Genomic DNA, 15,069 nt, shown 5'->3' with positions numbered 1-15,069 from the left:
AGGATTTTATTTTTAGTTCTTAGTAGATTATTTATATAATCTGGGACTTCTCAGTGGTTAAATTGGAAAGTCAGAAGAGTCCAGATTGTGGGAGACATTAAATGTCAGTCCAGGGTGTTTGGATTTAACCATGAGGTTTCTTTTCACTATAGTGGAGGAGGAGGATTGGAACCTATGTACCAAGCTATTTTTTTAAGTGATTATAAGTGGTTGGATGGATTGGAGGTAGGAAAATTGGAGCTAAATTATTCAGCTATATCCATATGTCCACACTGTGGAGCCAAATTGCCTGCTTTCAAATCCTGTCTCTGCTATTGGCTGAGTGATCTTGGTTAAGTGAGCTCCCCCTTTCTGTGCTTCAGTTTCCTCCGTGGTAAAATTATACCCAAGTTTTTGGGTTGCTGTGAGGACTAATTGAGTTAATATATGTAGTTCATTTAGAAGAGTACTTGCCTCATAATAGTAACTAACACTCATTAGTAGACCATTGACCTTTAAACTCGTGTACAGATTGACTTTAAAGGAAAAAAAATTCTTGCAAGCTTCTAATTCTGACAAAAAATTTTTATGTTATGAAGACAAACTTACAAATAATAAAACCACAAAGTGAATAAAATTCAAACAAATCCAAAATAGCTCAAACTAACATCATTAGTTGAAATACACAAATATTTTGCTCAAACTAAATAACTGCTATGAATAAGAATATGCAGATTTTCTTTTTGTGGCAAAATATACATAAGATTTACTATTTTAACCATTTTTGAGTGTTCAGCTCAATGGCATTAAACACATGCACATTGTTGTACAGCCATCACCACTGTCCATCTTCAGAACTTTTTCATCACCCCTAAACTGAAACACCATACCTATTAAACACAAACTCCCTACTAGCCACTCTGACAACTGCAGGTTCTTTTTTGAGTTCTGCATATCCAGCCTTTAATGATGACTTGGTTCTCTTACCACTTTGCTCTATCGGAAATACCTTGAAATTTTCCTTCATAGCTTGCTGTGACATTTGGTGTTCACTTGTCAGAAGCTCATTTATATTTATGGCTTTTTTTTTTTTTTTTTTTTGAGACGGAGTTTCGTTCTTGTCGCCCAGGCTGGAGTGTGGTGACACAACCTCAGCTCACTGCAACCTCCGCCCCCTGGGTTCAAGGGAGTCTCCTGCCTCAGCCTCCTGAGTAACTGGGATTACAGGCACCCGCCACCATGCCCAGCTAATTTTTTGTATTTTTACTAGAGATGGGGTTTCGCCATGTTGGGCAGTCTGGTCTCGAACTCTTGACCTCAGGTGATCTGCCCACCTCGGCATCCCAAACTTCTGGGATTATATGAGCCACCATGCCTGGCCGCACATCATTTATATATGAAGATTGTCTCTGTTCTTTTTTCTTTTTCTTTTTCTTTTTCTTTTTTGTTTTGTTTTTTGAGAGAGGGTCTCACTCTATTGCCCATGCTGAAGTGCAGTGGCATGATTATGACTCACTGCAACCTTCACCCACCTCCCATGCTCAAGCAATCGTCCTGCCTCAGCGACCCTCCACCAGCCAAGTAGTTGGGACTGAAGGCATGGCACCTGCCACTATGCCCAGATAATTTTGTGTGTGTGTGTGTGTGTATTTTTTGGTAGACATGGGGTTTTGCCATGTTGGCCCGACTGGTCTTGAACTCCTGGGCTGCCTCAGCCTCCCAAAGTGCTGGGATTACAGGAGTGAGTCGCTGTGCCCAATCTGTTCTTTTTTCCTTGACTTCTATATATAATGTAATTTGTAGGGGCATCAGTCTATGATGGCAAATGCAAAAGAAGCTGTGGTAGTTTCATGATACAGAATATACTTATATTAACATTTTAAATTAGCATTAAAACAAAATTTGAAACAAATTTTACAGACTTTATTAAATCTTGGATTCTCAGTGTGAAGAATATAGAGTTAGATTATTCTGTGTAGAGATGGTATAAGGTCATAAGAGCATTGGTTAATGTAGTAGAATTAGAAATACAAAAGGAAGAATAGTTATGTGAGGGAGCAGAACGGATGGCAGTAAGTCCAGATGTCAGGCAAGTGAAGGAGTCAAGGATAACTTCCAAGGTATAGAGCCTGACATACCAAGGGAAATATTTTATTATTAACAAATGTAGGGTAATTTAGAGGAAAAGCAGATTCCAAGAGAAACCATTTGGTGAGCTATCAAGCTAGATCTACCTTGCAGGAAGAAGAGATATATGGTTAGAGGTATATTTTAAGAGTTACTGGCATAGAGGAGCTAAGGCTAATCATTTAGTGTTCCTGCAGAATGAAAGAATACATATTTAGGATAGCAGAAGTAAGAGTGTTAGGGTTTTCCTCTAATGTTGGAGACAAGAAGCTGACCCTAGATAGCAAATGAGAATTGGGATAATTATGCCCAAGAATCCAAGGAAGAGATGTTTTAAGCTGGCAGGAAAAGTCAACAGTATAGAATGTAGCAGAGTGTTTAAAGGAAATAATGGATGACAAAAAAAAAAAATACCATCTAATACAATTATTAGCTAAAATTTCTTTTTTAAAAAAAGTTTAAGTTTTTTCTTTTTTCTTTTCTTTTTTTTTTTTTTTTTGTTGAGACAGAGTCTTACTTTGTTGCCCAGGCTGGAATACAGTGGCGTGATCTTGGCTCACTGCAACCTCTGCCTCCCATACTCAAGCAATTCTCCTGCCTCAGCCTCCTGGGCAGCCAGGATTACAGGCACCCGCCACCACTCGAGGCTAATTTTTTTGTATTTTTAGTAGAGAAGGGGTTTCACCATGTTGGCCAGGCTGGTCTCGAACTCCTGACCTCAAGTGATCCACCTGCCTTGGCCTCCCAAAGTGCTGGGATTGCAGGCGTGAGCCACTGCGCCAGGCCAACTAAAATTTCATTCTTTTTCTCAAGGAAAATATATTTATATGTTCTCAATGAAGACTGTCTGGCCATAGTGATGTTTAAAGAGATTTGCTATTTCTTTTTCCAATAAATCTCTTTCTTACTATAAAACGTTCTGTGGTGTTTACTTTTAGAAATTAAAGTTAGCTAATTGATTTTATTTTTTAATTTCTTTCTTTTTTTATTTTTTTTGAGAGGGAGTCTCGCTCTGTCGCCCAGGTTGGAGTGCAGTGGCGCAATCTCTGCTCACTGCAAGCTCCGCCTCCCAGGTTCACACCATTCTCCTGCCTCAGCCTCCTGAGTGGCTGGGACTACAGGCGCCTGCCACCACGCCTGGCAAATTTTTTGTATATTTAGTAGACATGGGGTTTCACTGTGTTAGCCAGGATGGTCTTGATCTCCTGACTGCGTGATCCACCCGCCTTGGCCTCCCAAAGTGCTGGGATTACAGGCGTGAGCCACCGCGCCTGGCCTATTTTTTAATTTCAAGACATCTTTTAAAATAATTTGAGAGGTATATCAGACATTTAGGCTGGAATTTCATGGGTCAGAACTCACATTGTAATTTTGCAAAGTACTCCTGTTATAATTTATTTGAAAGGTGTTTCTAATATGTGGAAATTTGGAAGTATAATTTGGTTACATATGTTTTTTGTTGAAATTAAAGATTGTGGGCTGGGCATGGTGGATCACGCCTGTAATCCAGCACGCTGGGAGACTGAGGCGGGAGGATTGCTTGAAGTCAGGAGTTTAAGACCAGCCTAGGTAATAAAGCCAGACCTTGTCTCTATGAGAAGGAAAAAAAAATTAGCTAGGCACAGTGGCATACCTGTGGTCCCAGCTACTCAGGAGGATCCTTTGAGCCTGGGAGTTCAAGGCTGCAGTGCACTATGATTACACCACTGCACTCCAGGCTGGGTGACAGCGTGAGACCCTCATCTCTTAAAAAGGAAGAAAGAAAAAAAAAAAGTGGTGGTGTTAGTAACCACACTGGTTTTGAGAAAATTCTTTTTAATTTTTTAATTTTTTTTTATTTTAATGGGGGAAGGTGACTTAATTGGAAGAGAGTAAGAGGGACAAAATGGGAATGCTTTGAGGAAAATGGGGTTATTAGATGAAACACGTGTTAGTAATTGGAGTGATTATTTTTGATATTTGCCTTTTAGAAAATCTTTTCAAGCCATACACCAATTCAATTTGGAAGGATGGAAGTCTTCAAAAGATCTGAAAAATCAGCTTGGACATTTAGAATCAGAACTTTCATTTCTAAGTACGCTTACTGGCATCAATATAAGAAATCACTCCAAGCAGACAGAAGACCTAACAAGCACTGAGATGACAGAAAAGAGTAAGCATTTTTTTTAATCTAGACATAGTATGGAAGCTTACCTTATTATGCATAAGAAATTGGTTGTCATAATATTGAATTAAAATTCTACAAGGTAAGTATTTGAAAGTATGGTTGTGGTAAACTTGTTTACTCACATATCTTTTGAACATCACGGTGTTCAAAAAGCTGCCTGGGCCAGGCCCCGTGATCATGCCTATAATCCCAGCTTTTGGGAGGCCAAGGCATGCAGATCACCTGAGCTCAGGAGTTTGAGACAAGCCTGGCCAACATGGTGCAACTCTGTCTCTACTGAAAATACAAAAATTAGCCGGATGTGTTGGTGGGCACCTGTAATCTAAGCTACTTGGGAAGCTGAGCCAGGAGAATCATTTGAACCAGGGAGGTGGAAGTTGCAGTGAGCTGAGATTGCGCCATTGCACTCCACCCTGGGGGACAGAGCAAGACTCCATTTAAAAAAAAAAAAAAAAAGGCTGCCTGAGATAAATATTAAAGAACAGACACAGTTTCTTTTCTTTCTTTCTTTTTTTTTTTTTTTTACCTTCTCCTTCCTGATGGAAAAGAACAGACACAGTTTTTATCATTAAGTACCTTAATAGTCAAGTAAATAGTAATAAGCGAATAATGATTATAAGAACAACAGCACCATTAATTTATACATCTTAGGAGTTGTTCAGCACTGACATGAAAGCTGCCAAGATAAATGTTTTAGCAGCTGGACCTTTTGCTGGAAGGAAGGTTTCTGGTCCCAATGACTAGATTTTATTGCCAAAGATCTGTGATGCACTAAGAGATAAAGGGAAGCTACTGCAGCTGTGCAACTGGATGTCAAGAACTTTGGTTGGTCAAGAATAACATTCCCAAAAGCAGAAATCATTTTTGGTGTGCTTTCTGACTTTTCCACTGAAAATTACCCTCATGACAGGGGAGAGGGTCTTGGGCAGCCACTGCAGGGAGACTGAATTACATGTAGAAACAGAGTGATGGAATTTGGAGACTTAAATTACTTGAAAGGAAGAGATGGAATGCAGAGAGAATAGAGAATGAGGATAGGCCAGTTATAAGACTTTTACTAGCTTAAAAGCCGCAGCATGAAGATTAGGCTTAGAGTCTTGACAAAGCTAATGTGGTTTGAATGGGAGATTTCAGACAGGGACATCACAAGAGTTGAAATGCTTTTTTCCTGTGAGTAATATGTGCTCATTTTAGCAAACTTGGAAAAATATAGAAATTATGAAGAAGAAATATCATTTTAAAGCCAGAAATCTAAGTAGTTATAGGAATTTCTTGAAATTAATTGCAAGTCATTCAGCAAGAGTAATGGTACTGGAAGAGAAATATCTTGTTTTTTATTTTTTTGTTCTTTTTCCTTTGTTTTTTGTTTGTTTTATTTTTTTGAGATGGAGTTTTGCACTGTCACCCAGGCTGGAGTGCAGTGGCGTAATCAAAGAGCTTTTTGAAGTCATTATTGTTTTCCATAGCTATTAGTTGGGCAGACACAGTTTCTGTGGTGTGTTAATGAATGTAGCTGAAGCTAGGTAATCAAATGATCTTGATTTCCTTCAAAATAATCATGTGAAGAATGTAGACTTTATTGCAGCTATGCTTTTATTTCTCCGAACATTTTTTAGAACTTTCTTTTGGAATTTCCTTCAGTGCCTATGATGATTCTTTTAAATTCTCCATTTTGATTCTGTAAGAGTCGGTTTACAAACTAAGTAATGGAATTTGGAGTCGAAAATTAAGTGTTACTGCAAAGTAATGAGAGTAGGGTTGTTTTTTTTTTTTTTTTTTTTTGAGACAGAGTCTTCCTCTGTCGCCCAGGCTGGAGTGCAGTGGTGCAATCTCAGCTTACTGCAGCCTCCGCCTCCTGGGTTCAAGCAATTCTCCTGCCTCAGCCTCCCGCGTAGCTGGGACTACAGGCACGCAGTGCCATGCCCGGCTAATTTTTGTATTTTTAGTAGCGACGGGGTTTCCCTACATTGGCTAGGATGATCTTGATCTCCTGACCTCGTGATATGCCTGCGTCGGTCTCCCAAAGTGCTGGGATTACAGGTGTGAGCCCCTGCGCCTGGCCGAGAGTAGTATTTTAATTTATAATTTTTATTCTTGTCTTTTGATTAGCTTTAAATGTATGTTGTTAAAAATATGTAGATGGGCTTGATGTATGGATGGATTGTTTTGAAGGACTAATCCTCTTCTGCTGTCTGTGAACTTTGTTAAAAATGCACCCTTACTCATTATTTAAAAATAAAAATCAGGCCAGGTGCAGTGGCTCACACCTGTAATGCTAGCACTTTGGGAGGCCTATGTGGGCAGGTCACTTGAGGTCAGGAGTTTAAGACCAGCCTGGCTAACATGGTAAAACCCCATCTCTACTAAAAATACAAAAATTAGCTAGGCGTGGTGGAGTGTTCCTGTAGTCCCAGCTGCTCGGGAGGCTGAGGCAGGAGAATGGCTTGAAGCTGGGAGGCGGAGGTTGCAGTGAGCTGAGATTGCACCACTGCGCTTCAGCCTTGGTGACAGTGAGACCCTGTCTCAAAAAAAACCAAAAAAACAAAAAAAAAGGCCGGTTGTGGTGGCTCACACCTGTAGTCCCAGCACTTTGGGAAGCCGAGGCGGGTGAATCACTTGAGGTCAGGAGTTCGAGACCAGCCTGGCCAACATGGTGAAGCCTGTCTCTACCAAAAACACAAAAATTAGCAGGGCGTGGTGGGGCATGCCTGTAGTACCAGCTGCTCGGGAGGCAGAGGTTGCAGTGAGTGGAGATGGTGCCACCACACTCCAGCCTGGGCGACAGAACGAGACTCCATCTCAAAAATAACATAAAATAAAATAAAACAAAATAAAAATCAGTGTGTTCAAGTTAAAAAGTACCGAACTGAAAATTTATCATGCTATATATTTATATGCAATTTATGTATGCATAGTATTCATCTATAAAGAAAAAATAAAGCCTGGACATAAAGAAAAAATAAAGCCTAGAGATTGGACAGATTAGTAAGTCTCTCTCTGTCTGATTTCTTATATGCAAAATAAAGTGGTTGCTGTAGATTATTTCCAGGATTCCATCTGCATTTTTTCTTTACCGCATTTTTGGCACATTTATTTTTATGGACAAAGCCCAAGGTCATCTAGATTTTCTCCTATATTCTAGGAGTTTTATAGTTTTGTATTTTATATTTAGATCTGTGATAAATTTTCAGTTAATTTTTGTGAAAGGTATAGTCAGTGTCTAGATTCTTTTTTTTTGTTTTGCATATGGATGTTCAGTTGATCCAGCACCTTTTGTTAAAAAGACTATTCTTTCTCCATTGAACTGCCTTTGCTCCTTTGTCAAAGATCAGTTGACTGTATCTGCGTGAGTCTATTTGTAGACTTTCTCTTCTGTTCTATTGACCTATTTGTATACTCTTTCACTAATACCATACTGTCTTGATTACTGTAGCTTTATAGTAAGTCTCTAAATCAGGTCGTTTAAGTTCTTAAACTTTATTTTTCTTGAGGTTTATTCTGGCTCTTCTGAGTTTTTGCCTTTGCATATAAACTTGATAATCATTTTGTTGATATCCAGAAAGTAACTTGCTGGAATTTTGATTGGATTGCATTGAATGTACTGATTAAAGTTGGGAAGAACTGACATCTTAACCATAGTGAGTCTTCCATAGCTATTTGTTTAAACAATTCCACATCTAATCCACGATTAAGCATTGCATCTATCTGTTATGTCTCTTTAGTCTCCTTAATCTGGTCATTCTTCTCTGTCTCTTACGACATAGACATATTTGAAGACCACTTGTATTATAGATTGTTCTTCAATCTCTTTTTTTTCTGATAGTTTCCTCTTGATGACATTCCTGTGCAATTTTGGCAGGAAAACTATGAAAGTGATGTTTTGTTCTTACCAGTACATCTAATTAGGAGGCAAATTATGTCAATTTGTACCATTCTGTCTTTTTTTCCTAACTACTTATTGAACAAATCTTTAACCAGTCTTCCTATTTTGAGCCCCAGGTTCACCTCCCGTAAAGGTACTTGGTGCTGCTGACTCATAATACCCGTCTCGTATTCTGCTATGTAACTGAACTTGCTTCTGGGTTTTCCTCATTTGCTGGCTTAGGTTTCAGTTTTCCTGGCTCTACCAGGTCACTTTCATTTGTCCATGTGCTATCTAATGCATCCATCTGATTTCCAGCTTCCCAAATCTGATTGCTCTTATCTTCCCTGTTCCCTTTATCCTTGTAGAATCTTGCCCTTCTAAAAGTAACGTCATTAGCAAAACTAGATGACTACGTAAAGTCAGGATAGTGCTTACTTACCTCTTGGGGGTAGGGAATAGCCTGGGAAAGGATATGAGGGAACCTTATAGGTTCTGTAAAATTCCTGTAGTATGATCTCAGTGGTAGTTACCTGAACAACCACATGTATAAAAGAAATATTGAGCTGTATACTTAAGAATAGGGCATTTTATGCATTCAAATGTATGCATGTTATATCTCAAAAATATCACTGACATTTTAGTGAAGTTTTGAGAGATGGCAGAGGTGAACGCATGGATTCAATTTACTGCCTTTAAGAACTAGATAGTGTTGAAAAAATAAAAACCATTGAACAGTTAACATGACTCAAATTTGTCTAGGGTTATACTAGTACATTTCTACTACTTACCATAACTTTTGGTATAGTTGAAAACTTGGCCGGGCGCAGTGGCTCATGCCAGTAATCTCGGCACTTTGGGAGGCCGAGGTGGGTGGATCACCTGAGGTCAGGAGTTTGAGACCAGCCTGACCAGTACGGTGAAACCCTGTCTCTACTAAAAATACAAAAATTAGCCAGGCATGGTGGTGCACACCTGTAATCCCAGCTACTCGGGAGGCTGAGGCAGGAGAATTGCTTGAACCCAGGAGGTAGAGGTTGCAGCGAGTCGAGATCGCACCATTGCACTCCAGCTTGGGCAACAAGAGCGAAACTCCTTCTGGAAAAAAAAAAAAAGAAAACTAGAAACACAAGTTATCATTAATTTTATTTTGCAAAGATAATCAATTTGGTGTACGTTCTTCCAGAGTTTTTCAATGTAATTGCTAATGCACACTTTCACACATATACCCACATGTATTGTAGATATTCACACAAAATTAAATAATACGCATTTGAAGAAAATGGCTATTTGCAAACAAAATATTTGTTTTTCTGCTTTACAGGTATTAGAAAAGTTCTACAGAGACACAGATTATCAGGAAATTGCCACATGGTTACATTTCAACTTGAATTTCAGATTCTGGAAATTCAGGTAAATTAAGAAGCATGTTGTGATAACAGAGATACTTCTGCTATGAGATAAACAATTCCCACACCCCAGCCTTCAACAGTGGTGGAGCTGAAGAGGAGTTCATGAGCCAGGGCCCCCCCATTCATAGCACATTTGTGCAAAGTGGTACATTTTCAAAATTTCAGGTATTAATAGCCCAGCAACTGCATATGGTAGGGTTGTTGTGAAAGCCAAAGGTGCTTTATTGAAGGACAGGTAGCAAGATGCTCCTGGGCTTCTAGTGCAATTCCATGAGGTTGTGGGAATAGTCCTGGGTGTCATCAGTAGTTAGGTGATATGCCAGCCATCTAATATCTATTAGTTATCTATTGCTGCTTAACTAGTCTCCATAATATTTAGCATCTTAAAACAACCCAAAATAGGCCAAACATGGTGGCTCACACCTGTAGTCTCAGCATTTTGCGGGGCCAAGGCAGGAGGATTGCTTGAGCCCAGGAGTTTGAGACCAGCCTGGGCAATGTAGTGAGACCCTGTCTCTACAAAAAAATAAAAAATTAGCCAGGCATGGTGGTGCGCACCTGTGCTCCCAGCTACTCCGGAGGCTGAGGTAGAAGGATTGCTTGAGCCTAGGAGGTCAAGGCTACCGTGAGCTGTGATTGTGCCACTGTACTCGAGCCTGGGTAGCAGAGTGAGACTCTGTCACACACACAAAAAAACCACCAAAAATACAATTATCCCTCAGTATCTGTGAGGGATTGGTTCCAGGACTCCCTGTAGTACCAAAATCCACGGATGCTCAAGTCCCTTCTATAAAATCGTGTAGTATTTACCTATAATGTACACACATCCTCCTTTGTACTTTAAATCATTTCTAGATTACTTCCAATACCCAATACAATGTAAACGCTATGAAATAGTTACTATAGTATATTGTTTAGGGAATCATTATGAGAAAAACAACTTGTACGTGTTCAGTACAGATCCAACCATCTGCATCTGTAGATTTTTTTTTTCAAATATTTTTGGTCTGCAGTTGGTCAATCTATGGATGTGGAACCACAGATAGGGAGGGCTGACTATATTTATTAATTATCTCACCTATTTTGTGTGGGTCAGGAATTTTGGAGCCACTCAGTTGGGTGTCCTTGCTCAGGGCCTCTCATGAGGTTGTGGTCATCTGGGACCACAGCCATTTGAATGCTCCTTGGGGCTGGATGATCTTGTACCTCGTATTGAACTGCTGAGACACAACAGAGGGAGGAAGACCCCTTTGGCTAAGACCTTCACATAATATCAGGAAGCAGGAAAGCGAAAGCAGACAGAATGATAATAAGTAACCCTACTGGCCAGGGTGCAGCAGAACAGGGCTCAGCCACCTTCAAAGGCTGACTCCAAGAAAAGTTGAAAGCCAGACAAAGCAGTTGAAAGAGGAGAAAGCAGTTTCAACCAGTTGGTTTTGCCAGTTGGGCCAACAGGGAATGTGTGCAAAGAGGAGGAACAGAACAGGGAAGGGCTGTCAGGCTGCATTGGCCTCAGCTCATCAGATATCTAAAGTGGTGTAGAGTAGTTGTTGTAACTGAGTCCTATGGACAAGCTGCCTGCTTATATTCAGGGTCATGTGCCAGGATTCCTTATCCTTTTCATCAGTGTCCTTAGCCACAAAAACAGTCCCAAGTTTCCCATTTTGTATGAGACAGGACTTGGTTATGGAGTCAGGACTTTTCCTTATTCTTTGTCAGATAGCCACTCCCTAACTAGTCCCAAGGATTTGGTACAGTTACCTGGGTTTGGAAGTTTTGCTTCTCTTTGCAATCCAAGTCTCCATTTGCTATTACTGGCTCTGGCAGGCTGAGGATGGGCTAGGGGTTGTCTAGACCCCCTCATTTGATGGCAAAGCTCCCAGCCTGTACTCGTCTTAGAGTATCACTCTCACACTGCCAAAGTGACCAAGAAAAGGTGTAGTGTAGCATTGCCTAGGCCATTTGAGCAGGATACAAAACACATTTCAGCATGTTCAATGTGTCAGGGGCATGGGTGGTAAGTGGCTCTAGGGGACTGACATTGTTCCCATATGGGCACCAGGCCTTGGGGATGTACAAGGTCACCAAGGAGATATCACATGACCACAAAGATCATTTGCTGAAGACTCAAGCAGAGAATGGACCCAAATGGATTGGTATCATTTAGGCTGGACAACCTGTGCCACCACCCCAGGCTTTTCCTTTAGGTGGCTCAGGGACTCCTGGATGTTGTCCCTTTGTAAAAGGTTTCATAGTCTAACTGACTATATTTTCTTTCTTTGTGGCTGATGTGAACTTGACCTGAGAGTGGTAATCTACTGAATGCTCTTCTGTATGCTGGCATCCATTAATGGGCCAGGCCTGCAACCCATGGCAGGTTGGTGGAATCATAATCCTATGGTCCACTTCCATCTTCGAAAACATCTGCACTCTAGTATATATGTCCAGGAAACTGCTCAGGGGAATCCTAGCAGCCTTGCGGTCTTGCAGGCTTTTTCTACTGTAAGAGTTCATCTCTTTCACAGTTGCCTCATAGGTTATGCGGAGAGAAGCTCCATTGTGGGCAGAATTAGTCTTGTCCTTGAGAGGCTTGTCCACAAATCCAAGTGAAAAGGGAAAGATTATCCTCTGACATTGAGGTGAATGAGCTTCTTAGTGGAGTTATACCTTCCAGGATGGGTTGTACCCTAAGATTGATTGGTATGCTCCTTAGTGGGGCTATGGCCTGAGACATAACATAGGCTATAATATCCAACATAGACTACAATATCTTCACTTTATTTAAGTTGCATACTTCAGTCACCTTAAACCTCTGATGGAAAGTATCAAGTAGTAATTTGATGCCTTCCTGAGTCAGATAAGGATGAGGTCACCATGTAAAATGTTGCGGGAAGTCAGGGACCCCAAATGGAGGGACTGGCTGAAGCCATGGCAGAAGAACATGGATTGTGAAGATTTCATGGACATTTATTAGTTCCCCAAATTAATACTTTTATAATTTCTTATGCCTTTCTTTACTGCAATCTCTAAACATAAATTGTGAAGATTTCATGGACCCTTATCACTTCCCCAATCAATACCCTTGTGATTTCCTATGCCTGTCTTTACTTTAATCTCTTAATCCTGTCAGCTGAGGGGATGTATATCACCTCAGGACCCTGTAGTAATTGCATTAACTGCACAAATTGTACAGCATGTGTGTTTGAGCAGTATGAAATATGGGAATCTTGGAAAAAGAACAGGATAACAGCAATTGTTCAGGAAATAAGAGAGATAACCTTAAACTCTGACTGCCGGTGAGCCGGGCAGAACAGAGCCATATTTCTCTTCTTTCAAAAGCAAACGGGAGAAATATGGCTGAATTCTTTTTCTCAGCATGGGACATCCTGAGAAAGAGAATATGTGCCTGGAGGTATGGGCTTATAAACAGCCCCCCCGGGGCGCCTGTCTCTTATGGTTGAGACTGCAGAGATGAAATATACTCCAGTCTCCCATAGCGCTCCCAGGCTTATTAGGAAGAGGAAATTCCCACCTAATAAATTTTGGTCAGACCAGTTGATCTCAAAACCCTGTCTCCTGAAAAGATGTTATCAATGACAATGGTACCTGAAACTTCATTAGCAATTTTAATTTCGCCTCGGTCCTGTGGTCCTGTGATCTTGCCCTGCCTCCACTTGCCTTGTGATATTCTATTACCCTGTTAAGTACTTGATGTCTGTCACCCACACATATTCGCACACTCCCTCCCCTTTTGAAACTCCCTAATAAAAACTTGCTGGTTTTTGTGGCTCGTGGGGAATCACGGATCCTACCAACGTGTGATGTCTCCCCTGGACGCCCAGCTTTAAAATTTCTCTCTTTTGTACTCTGTCCCTTTATTTCTCAAGCCGGCCGACACTTAGGAAAAATAGAAATGAACCTATGTGATTATTGGGGTAGGTCCCCCGATAGTAGAAGACATTTCTGATAATGTGATATGCTCCTAAAGAATGACAGCTGCCTGACCAGAGTCATTCCTAGCATGAACTACCACATGGTTTGGCCTGCTGGGCCTGGGCAGCCACCCCAGGGCAGCACAGACAGAACAGAAGCCAGACAGTGGATGTCCTGCCACTTAGGTCCTGCAACCCCTGCTGCTGTGGCCACACTCTGCCTCCTAACAGACAGTGTTGGCACTGACCCAGACCTCAACAGTATTTTAAGCCAATATTCTCATCCTCATGTCATGAAAGCATGATTGAAAATTTTGTGACCATTTGATAATGGCCTGAGATTATACTGTTAGCTCACATGCTGAATGAATTAGAATCAGTTGAGCTGTGCCTGACAGAAAACTTAAAAATAAAGGTACTAGAAGTGTATTTCTCTATTACTTAAGTAAACTTGTAAGTTTTCAAGGGCTAATATGGTGGTTTTATGATAATCAGGTTCTACCATCAGCCATACATGGCTTCAAGTCATGGCACAATGATCACATTAGCATTTCAGGTATCAGGAAGAAGTTGGGCAAAGAAAGCCTCGCCTATTCTTTTAAAGGACACTTTCTGGAAGTTGTACATTCATCATTTTCACTTATATTCTATTGGCCAACAAGTTCATGCAAAGGATGCTGGGAATTTAGTCTTTGTTATGCTTGGCCATATGGCCAGTGAAAAACTGGGGCAAGAAAAAAGTATAAATAGAGGGGACTACTAGCAGTTTCTGTCCTATATGCTTTAGCGGATGCAGGGGGAAAAAAGTCTAAGGAGAGGAACTGTAGATATCTTCTTTGAAGGACATAGAACCTAGTAATTGCTGAGTATCTAAAGACACGTGAGTTGTCATTGTTTAAGTTTTAAAGTATGTATGTGTTTTGGGACTGATTGGTTTTACTAACAAAGTGCTACAGAAAGAGTGTGTTCTCCCTGGCTGTGTTAAGAACTCTCACTTTCTCTCTGAGCCTTTTAGATTTTATGATTTTTCTTGAAGACCAGGACTGGTAAACAAGGTGTTGGAAGAAATTACAGACAGCTGTGGAATCAACAGGGTTTTTGGAATCAGTTGTGTGAGAGGCACCAAGAGTTCTTACTTGGGGAGGGAAAAACAAAGGACTATCTCGTTTCTCTTTATTGCTTACAATTCTGATATAATAACTTGATGAAAAGTTTTTGAAATGTTTATTATTTAATGGTAAATTCTAGCATATTCTATACCAACTTGTGTATGTATGCCTTTAGAAACATATCTAGTAGAATTGCTGGGTCAAAGGAAACTTACAAATTCTGATTGATAGTGGCAAATTGCCTTCTAAAATAGTTTTACCACCTTACATACTGAGCACATTTTTACATTTTTACTGTGAAGACTGATAGAAAAAGAAATGACACAGCAACCTTGTGTGTTCTAAAACATTTTTTAAAAATAAAATTTCCACTAGAGGGAGAGGTTTAGCTATCCAAAAATTAAAAAGTAATCTAAATAGTAAAACCCTCAATTTACAGAATATTGTTGTAATAAAGTTATATTAATATAATATTTGAACT

At 40.2% G+C, this 15,069-nt stretch overlaps 1 protein-coding gene across 2 annotated transcripts in view; it reads left to right on the top strand.

The window, feature by feature from the left end:
* The window catches only part of CENPP (centromere protein P), a 289,427-nt gene that overhangs the window by 2,690 nt on the left and 271,668 nt on the right, over positions 1-15,069 (top strand). For both annotated transcript variants that reach the window (XM_001146410.8, XM_054658903.2), the window contains exons 2-3: positions 4,077-4,258; positions 9,460-9,548. In XM_001146410.8, the coding sequence (XP_001146410.4) occupies positions 4,077-4,258; positions 9,460-9,548 (271 nt within the window). The remainder of the gene's footprint in view (positions 1-4,076; positions 4,259-9,459; positions 9,549-15,069) is intronic.

This window comes from Pan troglodytes, chromosome 11 (assembly GCF_028858775.2).
Source record: "Pan troglodytes isolate AG18354 chromosome 11, NHGRI_mPanTro3-v2.0_pri, whole genome shotgun sequence".
Classification (NCBI taxonomy): Eukaryota; Metazoa; Chordata; class Mammalia; order Primates; family Hominidae; genus Pan; species Pan troglodytes.
Note: the sequence above shows the minus strand (reverse complement) of the source record. Positions and strands in the feature narration are given on the sequence as shown.